Source organism: Oryzias latipes, chromosome 24 (genome assembly GCF_053564925.1).
Source record: "Oryzias latipes strain Hd-rR chromosome 24, Olatipes_Hd-rR_3.1".
NCBI lineage: Eukaryota > Metazoa > Chordata > Actinopteri > Beloniformes > Adrianichthyidae > Oryzias > Oryzias latipes.
The window spans coordinates 14,522,978-14,537,704 of NC_136260.1; the positions used below are offsets into that span (position 1 = coordinate 14,522,978).

The 14,727-nt window shown below is 42.8% G+C and overlaps 2 protein-coding genes across 4 annotated transcripts; one reads left to right on the forward strand and one right to left on the reverse strand.

Moving 5' to 3' along the window:
* The first annotated feature begins 1,605 nt into the window (after window positions 1-1,605).
* Window positions 1,606-4,493, forward strand: LOC101173030 (gap junction Cx32.2 protein). The gene is made up of 2 exons (XM_004083626.5): window positions 1,606-1,664; window positions 3,141-4,493. Exon 2 carries the CDS (start codon window positions 3,150-3,152, stop codon window positions 3,915-3,917), a length of 768 nt encoding a protein of 255 aa, XP_004083674.1. The 5' UTR covers window positions 1,606-1,664; window positions 3,141-3,149; the 3' UTR covers window positions 3,918-4,493.
* A 329-nt stretch (window positions 4,494-4,822) lies between these two features.
* mcm9 (minichromosome maintenance 9 homologous recombination repair factor) lies at window positions 4,823-14,281 on the reverse strand. 3 transcript variants are annotated; one of them, XM_004083625.5, is made up of 15 exons: window positions 14,048-14,281; window positions 13,435-13,624; window positions 12,666-12,825; window positions 11,646-11,752; window positions 11,240-11,446; window positions 11,093-11,174; window positions 10,814-11,014; window positions 10,613-10,738; window positions 9,844-9,963; window positions 9,592-9,766; window positions 8,600-8,802; window positions 8,254-8,457; window positions 7,959-8,041; window positions 6,749-6,894; window positions 4,823-6,663 (listed from the first exon to the last, which is right to left on the reverse strand). In XM_004083625.5, the coding sequence occupies exons 2-15, from the start codon at window positions 13,600-13,602 to the stop codon at window positions 5,295-5,297; spliced, it is 3,351 nt and encodes a 1,116-aa protein (XP_004083673.1). In that variant the 5' UTR covers window positions 13,603-13,624; window positions 14,048-14,281; the 3' UTR covers window positions 4,823-5,294. The 3 variants fall into 3 exon arrangements, with proteins under 3 accessions (XP_004083673.1, XP_078798730.1, XP_020570181.1); XM_078942604.1 differs by having other exon boundaries at window positions 13,947-14,237; XM_020714522.3 differs by having other exon boundaries at window positions 13,435-13,619; window positions 14,048-14,191.
* Between the last annotated feature and the right edge of the window lie 446 nt (window positions 14,282-14,727).

Here is a 14,727-nt window from a genome sequence, read left to right on the forward strand (position 1 = left end):
GAGAAAGTCGCTGCAAAGTCATTTTTCTTTGCATCAGAATCAGCTTGTTGCGTAAACGGATGAAGAATGACAGTAGGTCAAAAAGCGTGTGTTATTTTGGGTGTCACCAATAACATCTCCAGTGTAAAAAGGATGTGTGGGACAAATACCTAGCAGTGTGTCCCTGCTCTTGTTACCCCTCCTTGGGAAACCTCAGGCACTTGTTTCAGTGGAGCTACTGAGTGGCCACAAGGCTACCTGGGCAGCTTCCACAAGTGTGAACTTTTTAACCCTTGTGCTATCTTAGATGACCCCACCCTTACATTGATGTGTTCTCCCTACCATGGCAAAGGTGGATAAAGGTGGAAAGATTTCATGTAATCCATGGACACCAGTGAAGATCACAAATCATTGAAGAAAAAAAGGTTCAGCGCTCTGTCTAATGGGTCTAGATGACCCAACTCTCAACATTAAAGTGCCTAGAATAGCACAAGGGTTACATGTAAACAGGGTGTCCCTTGTAAGAGTTCATGCCTGAATAGTCTTCCCCTGTTAATGTTTTTGTAGGGGCTACATGCATGTTCTGTGTGAGCAAGTGGGAAATGGATTTTCCGTACAAGTGTCTGTATGTTTTGAAGAGGATTTATTTGTACGTAACGGTACAACAGGTACCAGTGTACCACACGTATTAGTATGTATGTTAACAGTTAGGCTACAGTCACAAATACAGTAACTGCCACTGCGCTGTGAGAAGGCATCGGCAGAGTCTTCAAGATTCTACATGCTCTTTAAGATCATGAATGTAGATGGGGGCAGTCAGTCAGGCATCAGTCAGACTTGCAGAATGGCCTGCTTCTGCACCCGCAGACATCTACACGTTGTCCAGTCAGAGCTTCTGCTGTCTGGCTGTCGCAGATTTCGTAATGGCCTCCTCCCCGCCTGTCACAGGACTGCCACCGCACAACTGCAAAATGTTCCCAGTCGACCTTTAGAGAAAAATTGTCCAGTCATCATAAAAAGGTTAATCTTTTTCTAAAAAACTCTGTGTAAAAATGGGACTCCCACCTCCCATTTACAAATGCTGCAGCACGGCCACCCGTGGTAAGATAATGAGAAAGACCTACCTAAAATAATGTCAAAGTGTTATCATATTTGAGCCAAAAGCGGTCAACAATAGGTGAACATCATCTAGTTTTTTTATTTTGGTGTTCACAGATGTATCACCCAAGAGGTACAACCACAGCACCAGTGTAAATAGGAAAAGGCTTTCCTTTAGTTTTGGCACCAACATTTTAGTGTTTTTACACCAAAGTTGACCAAAGGCTGCTCTGCATCAAAGAACATTGGGAGCCTGTTTACTGTGAGCCTGTGATGGACCTTAAAAGCCCCAGCAAGAACCCAGACCGCTGAGGAAACCATCTGTTGGTCAAACATGAATTTGGTTTCACCTCAGCTATGCACTCAGACTCGAGACTTGTGGGAAAGCTGGAACACCTGGACAGCGCTGGCCATTTCCATATCATGTCAACTCCCCACATTGATAGAAAATGACTCAAAGCCGTCATTTCAACATCACGACTGTCACGTAGTGTGGGAGTGTTCGAGGAAAATTGGGCAATTGGGAGGATTTATAAAAAGAGGAAGTGAGAGCAAATGTCCAGAGACGGACAGAGCTCATCGCTGAGGTAAGAGATTTTTCTAAACTCTTACTCTTTATCAAATATTGATCTTATCAGAGAGAAAATCTAACTGGTTATTATTTTCTTTGTAGGTATTAAGTTGTTCAAAGAAACAATCCTATGAAACATTTAACAGAATCACGTCCTGTAAGGACCCAATTTGGGTTTTTGCATGAAGAATAAGGGTGTGAATGTTTCCTGACTTCAACCATTACAGTGAATTTCCATAAAACAATGAAACAAAATCTGCAACATTAACAAGTGTAGTTAGCACTATATTTAAATTAAAGTAATTGAAAATATTTTTTTCAGACACGGGAGAATCAATTAAACATTGATGGATATGTTTTAAATCTGACCAGACGAAATTAATTAAAAAAAAAAACAATAGTTTAGATAGATCCTTAAGCAATTACAAGAAAGGCAGTGTAATAGGGTGCAAAATAAACCGTTTTTTTTTTCATTTATGGATGTGTGTGTGTGTGTGTGTGTAAGTATATTGATCAGATATCTTCCAGATTTCTTATCCATCCGTTTTTTAAACCCCCTATTTCCTGTCAGAGTCATAGGGTTGCTGGAGCCTATCCAAGCCACTGTTGGGTGATGGCAGGTAAACCCTCAGAGGGTTGCTAGTCCAAAACAGGGCTAAAGCAAAAAAAACAAAAATTAATTTTTCCAATATCTGTTGAATTTTGGATTAAACTATTATTATTATTTTGTTCTTATATTTATCAATAGGATGTCAAATACTGTATTGTTTATTTAAAGGACCAAGGTCAAAACAGAACTATAAATATAGCATAGTTTGACAACAAAAGTATGCAGAGGACAGCTAAAGATTTAATAGGAAGGGTGCACTGCAGCAGACTGGCAACCAGGTCAGAGTGTACCCCCCCCCCCCCCCAAGCCCAACAGAAGCAGGGATGGGCTCTAGTGTCCTTATGATGCCAAAAGGATGTATGGATGGTGGAATTTGAGCAGTCAAAGTTCTAACAGGAGAACAAATAAACATACAACATATAGAAATTCAGAAATTTGGGGCAGTGGAGATCTCCTGAATATTAAAACAAAGGTCATCTTAAAATTCTTGCTGCTGCTTGCAGCCCAATCTATTCATCAACTCTCTCTGTTGGTCACATGATATTTGTTCCAGTGTTTTTTTGTGTTCCTTCCTCTCAAAACTCAACCAGTCACAGAAGCGGATCGTTCCTAACTCATTCTGTTGGAGGTTTCTTCTTAGTCTTTCATTCAGAGGGATCTTTTCTCTCCGTTGTCGCCCACTCCTTGCCCAGAACTGGATCAAAAATACTTCAGTGTAATCTCTTGGTTACACTATTTAAAAAAATGTTAGGACAGTCCATTCTATAGGAGTTATCTGGACTGAACTGGAACTGTTTTGGGGTGTTACAAGTATTAGAACAATCCAAAGGTATCCACAGCTGGGAATTCATGGATCATTCTTGTGTTATTTTTTCCCCTCAGGCTGCTAAGATGGGGGAGTGGTCTTTCCTGTCCCAGCTGTTGGACAAGGTCCAGTCCCATTCTACCGTGTTCGGAAAGGTGTGGATGATCATCCTCTTCCTCTTTCGGATCTTCATCCTTGCTGCTGGTGTGGAGAAAGTGTGGAAAGACGAACAGAGTAGCTTTAAATGCAACACAGAAACTGTGGGATGCAGGAATTTATGCTACGATCACAGTTTCCCAATATCCCACACACGGTTCTGGGTCCTGCAGATCCTCACGGTGTCGACGCCAACACTGGTCTACCTGGGACACGTTCTAATAGTGATCCGCAGGGAGAACAAACTGAGGAGGAAACAGAAACTAAAGGGGGACCACATGTCTTTAGTTAAACTACCAAAGTATACAGATGAAAGAGGGAAAGTCCAGCTCAAGGGGGTCCTCATGGTGAGTTACGTGATCCAGCTGGTGGTGAAGATCCTCCTGGAGGTGGCCTTCATCACAGGCCACTTCTATGTGTACGGCTTCTTCCTGATGCCTAAAAAGGTGTCCTGCGATCAATACCCGTGTCGACACATAAACCACTGCTTCATCAGTCGGCCCACAGAGAAGAGCATCTTCATCCTCTTTATGGTAGCGATGGCGGGCCTTTCTGTGATCCTCAACATTGTGGAGCTGCTGCACCTTGTGGTCTCAAAGGCGAGGCAGAGGAGGAGGAGGAAGAGCAGCTTGGAGCCAGTAGAGCTCAACCTGCTCAACAAGCCGAGCTTTGTATCATCTGGAAAACTGTTGTCGTGACGAGAAGAACGACCAAGCAGATCTTGACTTCAACTCCATTAATCTGCTGCTCTGAGAACACCAACTGTCTTTGTAGTGCACAAACCGAGATGCCACATAGATCCTAATCTGCTCAAAAGAAAAAGAAGCAACAAACCTGATGCTACATTCACACCAGGCATGTGATGCCCGTTCATGAATATATTCTTGAACGTGCATGTAGCCCACAGTGTTCGAACTGGACGAGCAGGGAGGAGCGTTTTTTTCTTTTTCTACTGTTTTTTAGCGGATGTCTCCGACTACCCCCCCTTTCTGTCTCAGATCTATATGTATCTATGATCTATATGTACTTTTACTTGAAGCCTCCCTAGTGCTTACTTGATGAACTTACCACTTTTGCTTTTAAACCTGCTTCGAACAGGAAGTCATGCTGTCTCATTTACGATGCCCAAAATTCCTTTTGGCCAGCTGCTAGGTGTGTGCAAGTTTGTTTAGTTTTTGAGCATGGGGTCAGATTTTCGCTCAAAGGGGCAGACAGAAAAAAGCAACGTAATAATGAAATATTCTGATTACAATAAAGACGTTTTTGCAGCCGTATTGAGAGTCTCTGTGTGCTTTCTTTAGTACTTCACTCTGTTGATGTCTGTTTGGGTTTAGTCCTTTTGAGGACTTTTTGTCCCGTTTTTAAATATTTTTTCTGTTGTTGCAAAAACATTATGGTCCTTGCAGTTAGTGACTGCTGCGGGCCATAACTAAAGTTAACTATAAAGAAAAAATGGAACTCTGCTCCTGTTTCAACAACCAAAAAAGAATAAAGGTGCCATTTAAAAAGATCTTTATATAATATAAATGTACGAAGATGGTGGAACCTAGGCACCCCGGTAAAAGCACTAAGGAAAATAGAAAAGAAGAAAAAATACACAAAATACAGAAGTTCAGGCTTTTATGACACAGCAGGTGAGAAAGCTGGAGATTAAACCATTGAAGTTCTTTCCAGAAAAACTAAAAAAACTCATCTGGAGCCACCGCCACTGCTAACTTTATATTCACAAAGGATTTACTGTAGTTAGGGTGAAGGTCAGACAGCTTTCATCATTATTTTTTGGCCCTTTAAGCGCCGTTAAATGAAAAACGTGAAAACAGAAGGTATTAACACATCTTTAGAGATGATAGAAGGTCTGGGTTCTGACTGGCTTATGGTTTTAAGACCTCAGAGCAGAAGTGCAAGCTGCACAGAACTCACACGGTTCCACAGCAGAACCCAAGAACCCTCAAGCAGCAGACATGATCTTTATTTGGCTTTGGATCATTGTGATGCATTAAAAGTCTTTTGTAATCTTAAAGGTTCACTTATATGAGGGTCTGGGTCATCACAGTCTCAGAACCACATAGTTTCTGTTACGGGTTGGTTTTTAGACTGCTGAGCTCCTGGTCCCAGTCTGTGTCCAGAACATCACTAATGTCGACAGACTCGAACAAGGAGGGTCCTGTCAGCGGACAGGGCGAAGGGCCACAGATTTCTGTTGGCCTAAACTGGAAACACTTTCTTTTGCTTGGGTTCAGAGGAGCAACAGCACCAGGACTCTTCACTGCACCCCGCTTCTCTTGGTGTTCAGAATCCACCTCCATGTTTTGGTCAGAGATCCGTCTTCTGATTCCTTCTTTTGGGTGCACAGAGTCAGCTCTCATACAGTCTCTTCTCTCTGGACTCGCTGATGACTTCTGGGCAGCTTTGTGTTCCGTTGAGCCCATGAAAGAGAATCTGCTCAGTTTGGCGAATGCAGACACGGCCACGCTGTTCTTCCTCTGGCCTCCTGAATCACCGCTAGCTGAAACCGGATTACCTAGACCTCTCTCTAGATCAAGAAACTCTGCATCTGTTTTTTTCCTACCATCATCTCCTGATTCTCTATTGTCCTTTCCAGACAAAGTAACATCAAACAGCCTGCCTGATGATGAAGATCTTCCCTCAAGGCTGTCCTTTCTTCTTCTGGTCTGCTCCTCAGAAACTGCGCCCTCTGCTGTCTGTACTCTGCGTTTCTTTGCATTTGTAGGCACACTGCTGGCTTCATCCTCTGAAACAGGTTGTATCCTCTTCATCGTCACTTTTGTCGAGTCTTGGTGAGGAGCAGATTCCTTGAGCATGGAAGTCGTCATCATCTTCTTCGGTTTGAACGTGAAACCCAAAAACCTGCTGTGAAGGTCTGTTGAAGTTTCCGCTGCCATCCTTTCACTGAGCGCAGCGCTGATGCTCTTCGTTTCAGTCCTGTTCTGCTCCTCTTTACCAGAGCCCTGCTCTTCATTATTGCCTTCGTCTCCTCCTCCTCCTCCTCCTCCCTGGTCCTCCTGAAGACTCCGGATCACCTCCTCCGTTCCTTTGGGTTTTTGAATTTTAAAAACCACGCAGCCAATCTCCTCTGGATGTTTTTGGGTTTTGTGTGTGAGAACTTTTGCAGTTTCAGCTGTTTGTTTCAGTTTCTCTGAAGCAACGTTAAAGCTTTCTGATGCCGTCAAAACATCATGATGAAGAAACGTGGAAGCGGGGTCACTCCGAACGCCATCTTCCCCTTGATGGTTGGTAAGATGGGACGAGCCCGACTTCCTGCTTACATCCTGAGTTGACGTGAAAATAGGAGTTCCATGCAGCGGAGGTGAAACACTAAAACAATGAGGCCTGTTTGAGGCGTCGCTTCCCCGGTCCCCGTCGAGGGGAGGGCTCTTTGGTTCGCTGGGGGCGGAGCTTGAAGTTTCTGAGCTGCTCCTCAGTCTGAAAAGGAAATGAAAAGAAAGTGACACCGAAACTCTCAGACTGACACTGCAGAACAAGTGAGCAGCAGAAACAGCGCCCCCACCTGCACAGTCGCCCCATCTCACTGCGAAGAAGCAAAGGCAAGTTTAGACCCTCCAGAACCACCCGGCACTGGGACCGATACTGCTCAACCGGGTCAGCGGGAAAGGAGGTGAGCAAGGCATTGACGTTTCCTAGTAGAGCGCCGCCCTGCAGTATAAAAACAGAACACCAACAGAGACGAAGATAACGTTGATCTTAAGAACTAAACTCAGAACAGCTAAAATAATTACAGTCATGGTTGAAGAGGAGCTGATTAACCTTCTGATTATCAGCAATGCAAGTTTGCAAACCTGAATATCTCCCAACTGATGCGTAGGACTGAATTACCTTCTTTTAGTATCTTCAGAGGACAATTGGGGCTTTTCAATAATGCCAAATATGGGGGGTGGGGGGGCTCTGGGAATACTAGTTTTTGGTAGATTTAAAAAAAAATGTTGACTGGAAAAAAAATTTTTTTCTGTGGAAGTCAGGAGCTAAAGCTGCAAAACAAAAATCTTTATGACAATAACAAAAAAACAACAATCCGCATATGTGCTGCAATATTTGTGTTATTTTTGTGTTACGGTGAAATGTTGCAGGTTTAAGCGTCATCTCAACGTCTCTTTTCCCACACGATTCTATTTCATAAATGCATACAAAAATACATTTAGTGCAGTAAAACCCCTTTCAAAAGGTTACACAAAACAACAATTACTTTCTCTGTATGTGTCATGTTAAAAGCTGCTCACAAAGATTAGCAGATATACTTTGATTTGCAGAAGTTAAAAAGTTACTATAAGCAGATGAAGAAACAAAGAAAGGGGAATCTTTTAGAAGTTAATCATTCAGACGGTCATCATAAGAGCCTTGATGTCCAGCAAAAACGCTCTAAGCACCATCTACACAAAACAAACAAATAAACAAAAAAAAACCTCTAGGATTTAGTTAAAGCAGAAAAACAAATCCATACATCAAAATCCAGAAAAATATGGATGGATAATCTCTGATGACAACAGGAAGAGAAACTGACATTTTCCAGAAACTGCTCATTGACTTCCTGTTGGATTTTATACCTTTGGCCAACATATTTTGTTTGTATCTGTGTTTTTCAACCGATGCTGCAGTTCCTCGATGCTCAGATCCCCTTTTCTATTTGTGTCTGTATCTTTTACATCCCTACTTTTGAAGAGGGGAATCAGTGGTAGAATTCAGAGTGTGGTCCTGCGTCTCACCTGCATGGAGCACTCCATGATGGACACAGCAACGACAGCATCTTCAATGGTTACAGTGTCTCGGAACATGAGCCTGGCGTGAGCTGAGCGTCGGACAAACCGGTGGATGTCAGTGGAAGTAAGACCAAGCAGCTGAATTCTTTCAAGAAGTTAGAGAAGAGGCAACACAGATGCTCTTATCGCAGGAGGCTGTTCTTCAAGTCATCTGAACTTTGAAGGTTCTAGATCGATTTCTAAAGTCCAGTTGTCCTGAATAACAGCGTCCCGTGATAACACGGCCTGGATGCCTGGATACCTTCAGCCAGCCGACTCAGACTCTCCAGCATGCGGATGGTGGTGCGGGCGGCGTTCCGCCCATCGCTTCTGCGCTGCACCTGGTAGTATCGGGTCAGGATGAGGTTGGCCTGGTCACAAACCTGCGGCTGCAGCTGCTTGATCACACAGAAGTAAGCCTTCATCTTCTCCATGGACCACAGAGCAGAGGATTCAGCTGGAAGTCCTGAGAACAGAAAAACAGACTGAGGTGTTTGTGATGTCAACCATCAGTCAGCAGCAAACATCTGGATCATTTCTAAGACGGTTTCAGTCCCTGTTACATGTTTATCTATTCAATTTCCCTGATTATTCCGGTGACTTCTTACCTTGCTCCTCCAGGATAAAGGAGGAGATGACCCTGTCCCACTCTGCATTTCTGTTGTCCAGTAAAACCAGAACCAGGTCGAAGCGACTAAGCAGAGGGCTGGCCAGCGCCACGTTGACAGACAGAGGCTCGTTGGGGTCGTACTGGCCTTTTGGGTTGGTGGCAGCCAGGATGGTGGTTCTGGTGTTCAGCTTACACACGATCCTGTGGACAGAAGAGGAGGAGGAGGAGTTCATAGTCCAGTTTGGGCTTCTATGAGGAGGTGCTAATGTTAGCTACAGAACTACTTTTCCACTTTCAATTTTTTAAATCTAAAATGTGTTAATGACATTTTTGGTAAAGAAGATTGTTAGTCTAATGACCAGCAAGTTTACTGAGAGGACCACTGGTTTAATACCAGGGGATTATTAGGATAGGTTCATCTGCATTAACACTGTGGCTGAACCGCATCATAGTTCACTTGCAAGTTAATCAACCCTCGTTTTAAGGGAACCACTGGGACAAAAGGGCTATTTAGATTGGTCCAATCCAGATTTTACTTGAATTTGTACATTTGCTCAACAAAGCAAACAGTTAAAGAAAAAAACTCTTGTTGAGGGCCAACTGGTTTAATGTAAAGACTCCAGGGGAAAACGGTGATCCTAAACTGTTTAAATTAGCAAATATTTCAATCACCTTTAAATCAAACTTTTAAACTTTTAAAGAGTGTTTATTTAGGACTGTTCCAGTCTCTTTAAGCAGACATTCCACATTCAACATCTACATTTGACCACAACTGGATGCCTCATATTTATTAACATAAATAAAGTTTAGCCTCAAATACTAAGGGGGGCTTATACAAATATACACCCCGTGTGTCCAAAGATTAATAACCCCTATTTTGACAGGAAAATCTGCCCAACACAAGAGGCCTTCAGCTCAGGGATGGATAAACGAGCACAGATCCCAAACTGAAGTGAGCGTCACGACACTCATCCATGCTGGAGGTTGTACCCCGCTTTGGCCACACTGATGGACTGCTGCTCCATGGCCTCGTGGATGCTGATGCGGTCGTGCTCCTTGATGCTGTTGAATTCGTCAATGCAGCACAGACCGCCGTCCGACAGGACCAGAGCCCCCGCCTCCAGGTGCCACTCACCTCCATCCTTCACAGCAGCGACCGTAAGACCTTTGGCACAGAAACAGAGAGGAGTGTAAGGAAAAGGGTGAACCTCCTCATCTTTTAAGTGAAATTTTAATACAGACCAGCATTTGTGGATCCGATCCCAGCAGTGAGAACGGATCGGGGTGTGATCTTAGCTGCATACTTCAGGAATTGGGACTTTCCTGTTCCTGGGTCACCAACCAGCAACATGTGGCACTCTCCTACAGAAGACAAGCACACTTAGGTCTCGAGTCCACTAAAAGTCGCAGCATTCTTAACACACCTGGAGGACCATCTTTCCCTAACCATGAAAACCAGCTGGGTAAACAGGTGACACAAGAGGAACATCGTGACAATAACACAGTGATCACCTCAGGGTCACAGTTTTTCCTTCAACCGAAGAACGTCAGGACTCACTTGTTCTTTTCTCAGAAAAAAGTAAAATGGTAAAGTGAAGCTACCCGATTCTGGTGCTTAAGATCTGTCATATTTGTTTTTGTGGCATCACCGCCCTTTTTGAGTTGTTAACAGCCTGAGAAAAACCTGATCTAGGTGAATCAACGGCGAGTAGATCACAGAAAGATGGAAGAGTTTGAGAACCAAGGTTGGGGAGACCTGCTGTTCAGGTGCTTAGGATTACTGCTGCTGCTGCATTCACTTCATGCTAGGTAATTCCCTCAAATAAATGTAAAAATACTGATATTAGGGGGAAAATTGTGGATCATCAAAGACTTTTGTGTTCGTACGTACGGATCTGGAGCAGGAGGACATTCAGTTCTAACTGTAATCCTTCTCATTCCCAGCTTCACGCTAAGTGAATGGAACACTTTCATGCTGTTGGTGCAACTGCAGAAGAAACCAGACACAAACCTCTGACTCTGGTCCCAGAAGGGTCTATTCTTTGCACCCCGCCCGCCAAAACCATCGCCACGGCCAGTTTGACCACATACATGCCAAAGACCTGCGGGCACAGGCTCAGTAAGATCTGGTTCCGGCCTGCAGAGAACAGAGAAGAAGGGTTCAGTGAGCAGCAAGTTGATGTGAGGGTAAGGCGAGCCAGATAACGGTTACCAGCCATGGGATCGTGTTCGTAACTCCTCCAGAACTCCTCAAACTCCTTTTGAGCGTCGGTAAGAAGCTGAGCAGCAGCCGTCTGTTGGTTGTTCACCTCCAGGTTGTTGGCTCTGAGGACCAGCTCCACCTCACAGCGGGTGCCGTCGTACAGGGGTTTCCAGCGGAGACACATCACCCCATAGATGGTCACATCATCTCCTGCAAGCATCATCAGAGTCAGAGAGAGCTGCAGGAGCATCACAGTGAAGTCAGGTCACTATTTTTGGCCATTCCTACCGGATTTACAACCGTCCACCAGATCATCCTCCAAAATCACAACCAAGGACCGAGGGATGCTGCCCACAGAGAGTCTCTGCACCTGCAAGAACGAGGGCAGACGGTTCCAAAGGTTGTCTGAGCAGAGGAACCTTTAAAAAGCTTTACCTGTTCCTGGATTTTGATCTCCTGGTAGTCCCTGCAGGCAGCAGGTTCTGAGCCTTCAGACAAGCAGCTGAACTTCATGGAGTTGCAGCCAGCCGGGCTAGGGCAGCTAACCGGTGCAGAAAACGTGTAGAACTGGTCAAAGTCGGCATGCACCTTAAAGACGTGTCGACACTTGGTGCACATATAATCCCGCTCATACTCCAGAACCTACGAGTGACGGAAAAAGATCAGTCCAATCAGAACAGTGAGACTTTTGTGATCTGCTTCAGACAGATAACACTGATTTTTCATTCAAATGGTTTGACTCGAGCAACTTTGGAGTTTTTCTCCTGCGTGTTCTGCATATTTTTCTCTTACTGAGGCAACGAACAAATTTCTACTCCGCAGCACTAAACACTGCCGTTACCTTGGCGACGCTGGTCCGTATCACAGTCCCGGTCACAGAAAGGAAGTGTCCGACATCTTTAGATCTGGGGATGGTGTGTCTGGTCAGCTCTGGACACACTGGCAGACCTGTGACAAAGAAACTGTTTAAACAAAAGCAAGAATACAGTCTTCCCTCATTTTATCATGTTTCACCGATTTTTGGTGGGAACATTTGTCCTTTTTTTATTTTATTTTTTATTTTTTTACAATGTCTACTGTGTTCTGCATCCTGATTGGCTTTAGACTATTGTCAATCAATCTCTGTGCCATGTCTACTGTACTAAATACCTTCAGTTTGCCGAATATACATCAATGTTCAATCCTGAGCAGATTGTTCTTTTTATTTTATAATATTGGACTTGTTTTTCTATGAAGGTTTGAACTTTCAGTACCACCTTAAACATAAAGCTGTTGTTAAATAAATACCTGGTTAGATTAGCTATGACATGTCTACTTAAAAAAGAAACATGAACTAAAAGTGTAATGAACCATTTAACACCAGAGCTTTAGTTCCAGTGTCCATATTCATTTGACTGCAGTAACTCTTCAAGCGTCGATGCAATTAGCATCTTTAACATAATTCCAGTGGTTTCTGAAGCAGAGAAAAGCAGCCTTGCGCTGGTACACAACACTTACACACACAGTAGTGAAGTGTGTACACAAACAACAGGAATCTGCTGATTCTTTGTGCCGTTAAGCAACACTGTACACTAGTAAAGCATAACGTGACATAAAGCTGCCTTATTTTGCATCAGAATCGACTGATACACATTGATTCTGTAAACTGTCAAACATTGAAGTAATGTCAAAAAGCGTGTTGTATTTAGGTGTTGCCGGTTACATCTTCGGTGTAAACAGTTAACTCTGAGTCATTTTATAAAAAACTGAAACTGGGTAAAAACCCATTTAGCTTTCACTCCCCCACAGACCAACAGCTTCTATGTTGAAGGTAAAGAATATGACTTCTTCAAACGTTGAACTGTCAGCACTTTAGTAGGACCTGTGATCCGAGCGTGGAGCGTGCATCTGCTTTCTCTGGACTTCTGTCCTCCTTTATGGCCGGACGACGCGTCCTCTGAGATCTGCACAGCTTTCTTCTGCAGAACTTCATCAAACATGGCCAAGACTTTGTCAGGAAACATATTGAAGAAATCCCCGACCTGTGAGGAGATAGAGACGGTGAGCAGGAGTTCCCTCAAGCTCAAACATCCTCAACCAGCAGATGTTTGTCTTCCAGCGTGTATTTATCCTGGGAAAGTATTTTTCAAAGGCAAACTTTCAAAGGAAAGGCTATGAATTCAAACCAACTAACCCCTACACAGCTCCTAATTAACTTATTGACAACTAACTAATATGTGTGCCCTAATGTGGAACACTCCCTGATAGATTTACTGAGTACATTAAAGCTTCCTTCCGTTTTCTTCCCCAGAAAGTCAATTTTTTTGAGAAAACATGAAATTAAAGTCAGCTAAATTATCTAAATTATTATCTTAACATCAAGATCTTGATCTGTTTTTGTTTTTGGGAACCCAAAAGTCCTGAGAGTGTTTTTGTTTTGCTCTCTGTAAAAATGGCACCTCTGCAGGACAGATTTTTGAAGGTGTGGCAGCATGCAGTGTGACAGCAAATACAGGATAACATCAGTGATGTGTAACCCAAAAAACAACACATTATTTAAAATCAACTGTCTGAGATCTTTTAGCAATCAAAATGAGATGCAGATTTAGGGTTTTTCAGCTCTTCTGAGATGTTGTAGGTGCGGCTCTTACCTCCATATTGGCCTCGAAGAGAGTCATTGCGTTTACCACCACCGGGTGATGGGTCTCATCACCATCATCATCAAGAAGGAGCAGGATATCGTCATGGTGATGCTCACTCAGATAGGCATCAAACACGCGACAAATCAGGGCCTCCTGCTCTGGGGTCATCGCCATCATGAGGAGATCATCTGATACTAAACTAAAAAAATAAGCAGGTGATTGTGTCTGTGTTCGCTAATGTGTGGCACTGCTTTCATTTTATTTTGAAAATTTTTCTTTTCTTTTCTTAGAAGTTTTTTCTAGAAACAAAAATAGTACAAAAACAAAATAAAGGATGTAAAACCACAGGAAACTCAAAATTCACAAAAACGTAATCAAATAACAGCAGTTACATAAAATAAGAAAGTAATTATTTCTCATAAAAACTAAAGTGATCTTCATCAACAACATTAAATAATAAAAATAACAACAAAAATAATAATGCTAATAAATCTCCATGGTAACTAAATAGAACTGCATACCTAGCAGCTTGCTTTATTTTAAATCGAAGAAAAATGTTTATGTTTGACAAATCCCGAAGTATCACTTTTCTTGGTTCTTCCGGGTTCACATGTAAACAAACCTGCAGACCGTTACTCTGTCCGTCCGGGCCAGAACCCGCAGAACCTTGTCTCTTCCATGTTCTGTTTACCTCCAGTTCTTCAACTTGTCGACATGTCTAAGAAACAATAACTATTGCAACCACGTCACTGCTTCATGAACATCCTCAGCGCTCGCGCCACTTTTTTTGACAATTCTGTAATTCTTCTTGTAGGTCTGGCTCTTCGCAAACAGCAGAATTGGTCACATCGCCCCCTTGTGGTTTGGAAGTACAACTACAATAAATCTGAAACCCCAAAATACATATAAAGATCTATGGGATTCAACTGATTTTTTTAGATCTATTTTATAGATTTTTTTATTTCTGTGTTATTTATTGAATTAAATTAACTTCCGTTATTATGTCAATTTCCAAACAATTATTTTTCATAACGTTTTGAGCTTATTTATGTCTGCTTTGAACTCTTTTTAAGTGTCTATATTGCAAATCTTTAAGATCCACTCCAATGAAAACTATTTTCGGTGTTTTGACATGTTATTGTGGCATATATCTGATGATAAAGAAGATATATAAAGAAAATTAAGCTCAAACATGCATTTCTGAGTATTTCTTTATTCAAATTGTTGTGCATACCAACGGTCCCACCCACAACTAAGAGGACTTTTTAGTTGTGGGTGGGAAGTCCTCTTAGTTGTGGTTGA

What these genes read in the sequence shown, in the direction of transcription:
- LOC101173030 (XM_004083626.5), top strand. Translation starts at nt 3,150, where the DNA reads ATGGGGGAGTGGTCTTTCCTGTCCCAGCTGTTGGACAAGGTCCAGTCC.
- mcm9 (XM_004083625.5), bottom strand. Translation starts at nt 13,602, where the DNA reads ATGATGGCGATGACCCCAGAGCAGGAGGCCCTGATTTGTCGCGTGTTT. An exon ending in GGTGGACGGTTGTAAATCCG is followed by an intron (nt 11,015 to 11,092) that starts GTAGGAATGGCC and finishes TGATGCTTGCAG; the next exon opens with GAGATGATGTGACCATCTAT. An exon ending in CTTTATCCTGGAGGAGCAAG is followed by an intron (nt 8,458 to 8,599) that starts GTAAGAAGTCAC and finishes TTCTGTTCTCAG; the next exon opens with GACTTCCAGCTGAATCCTCT.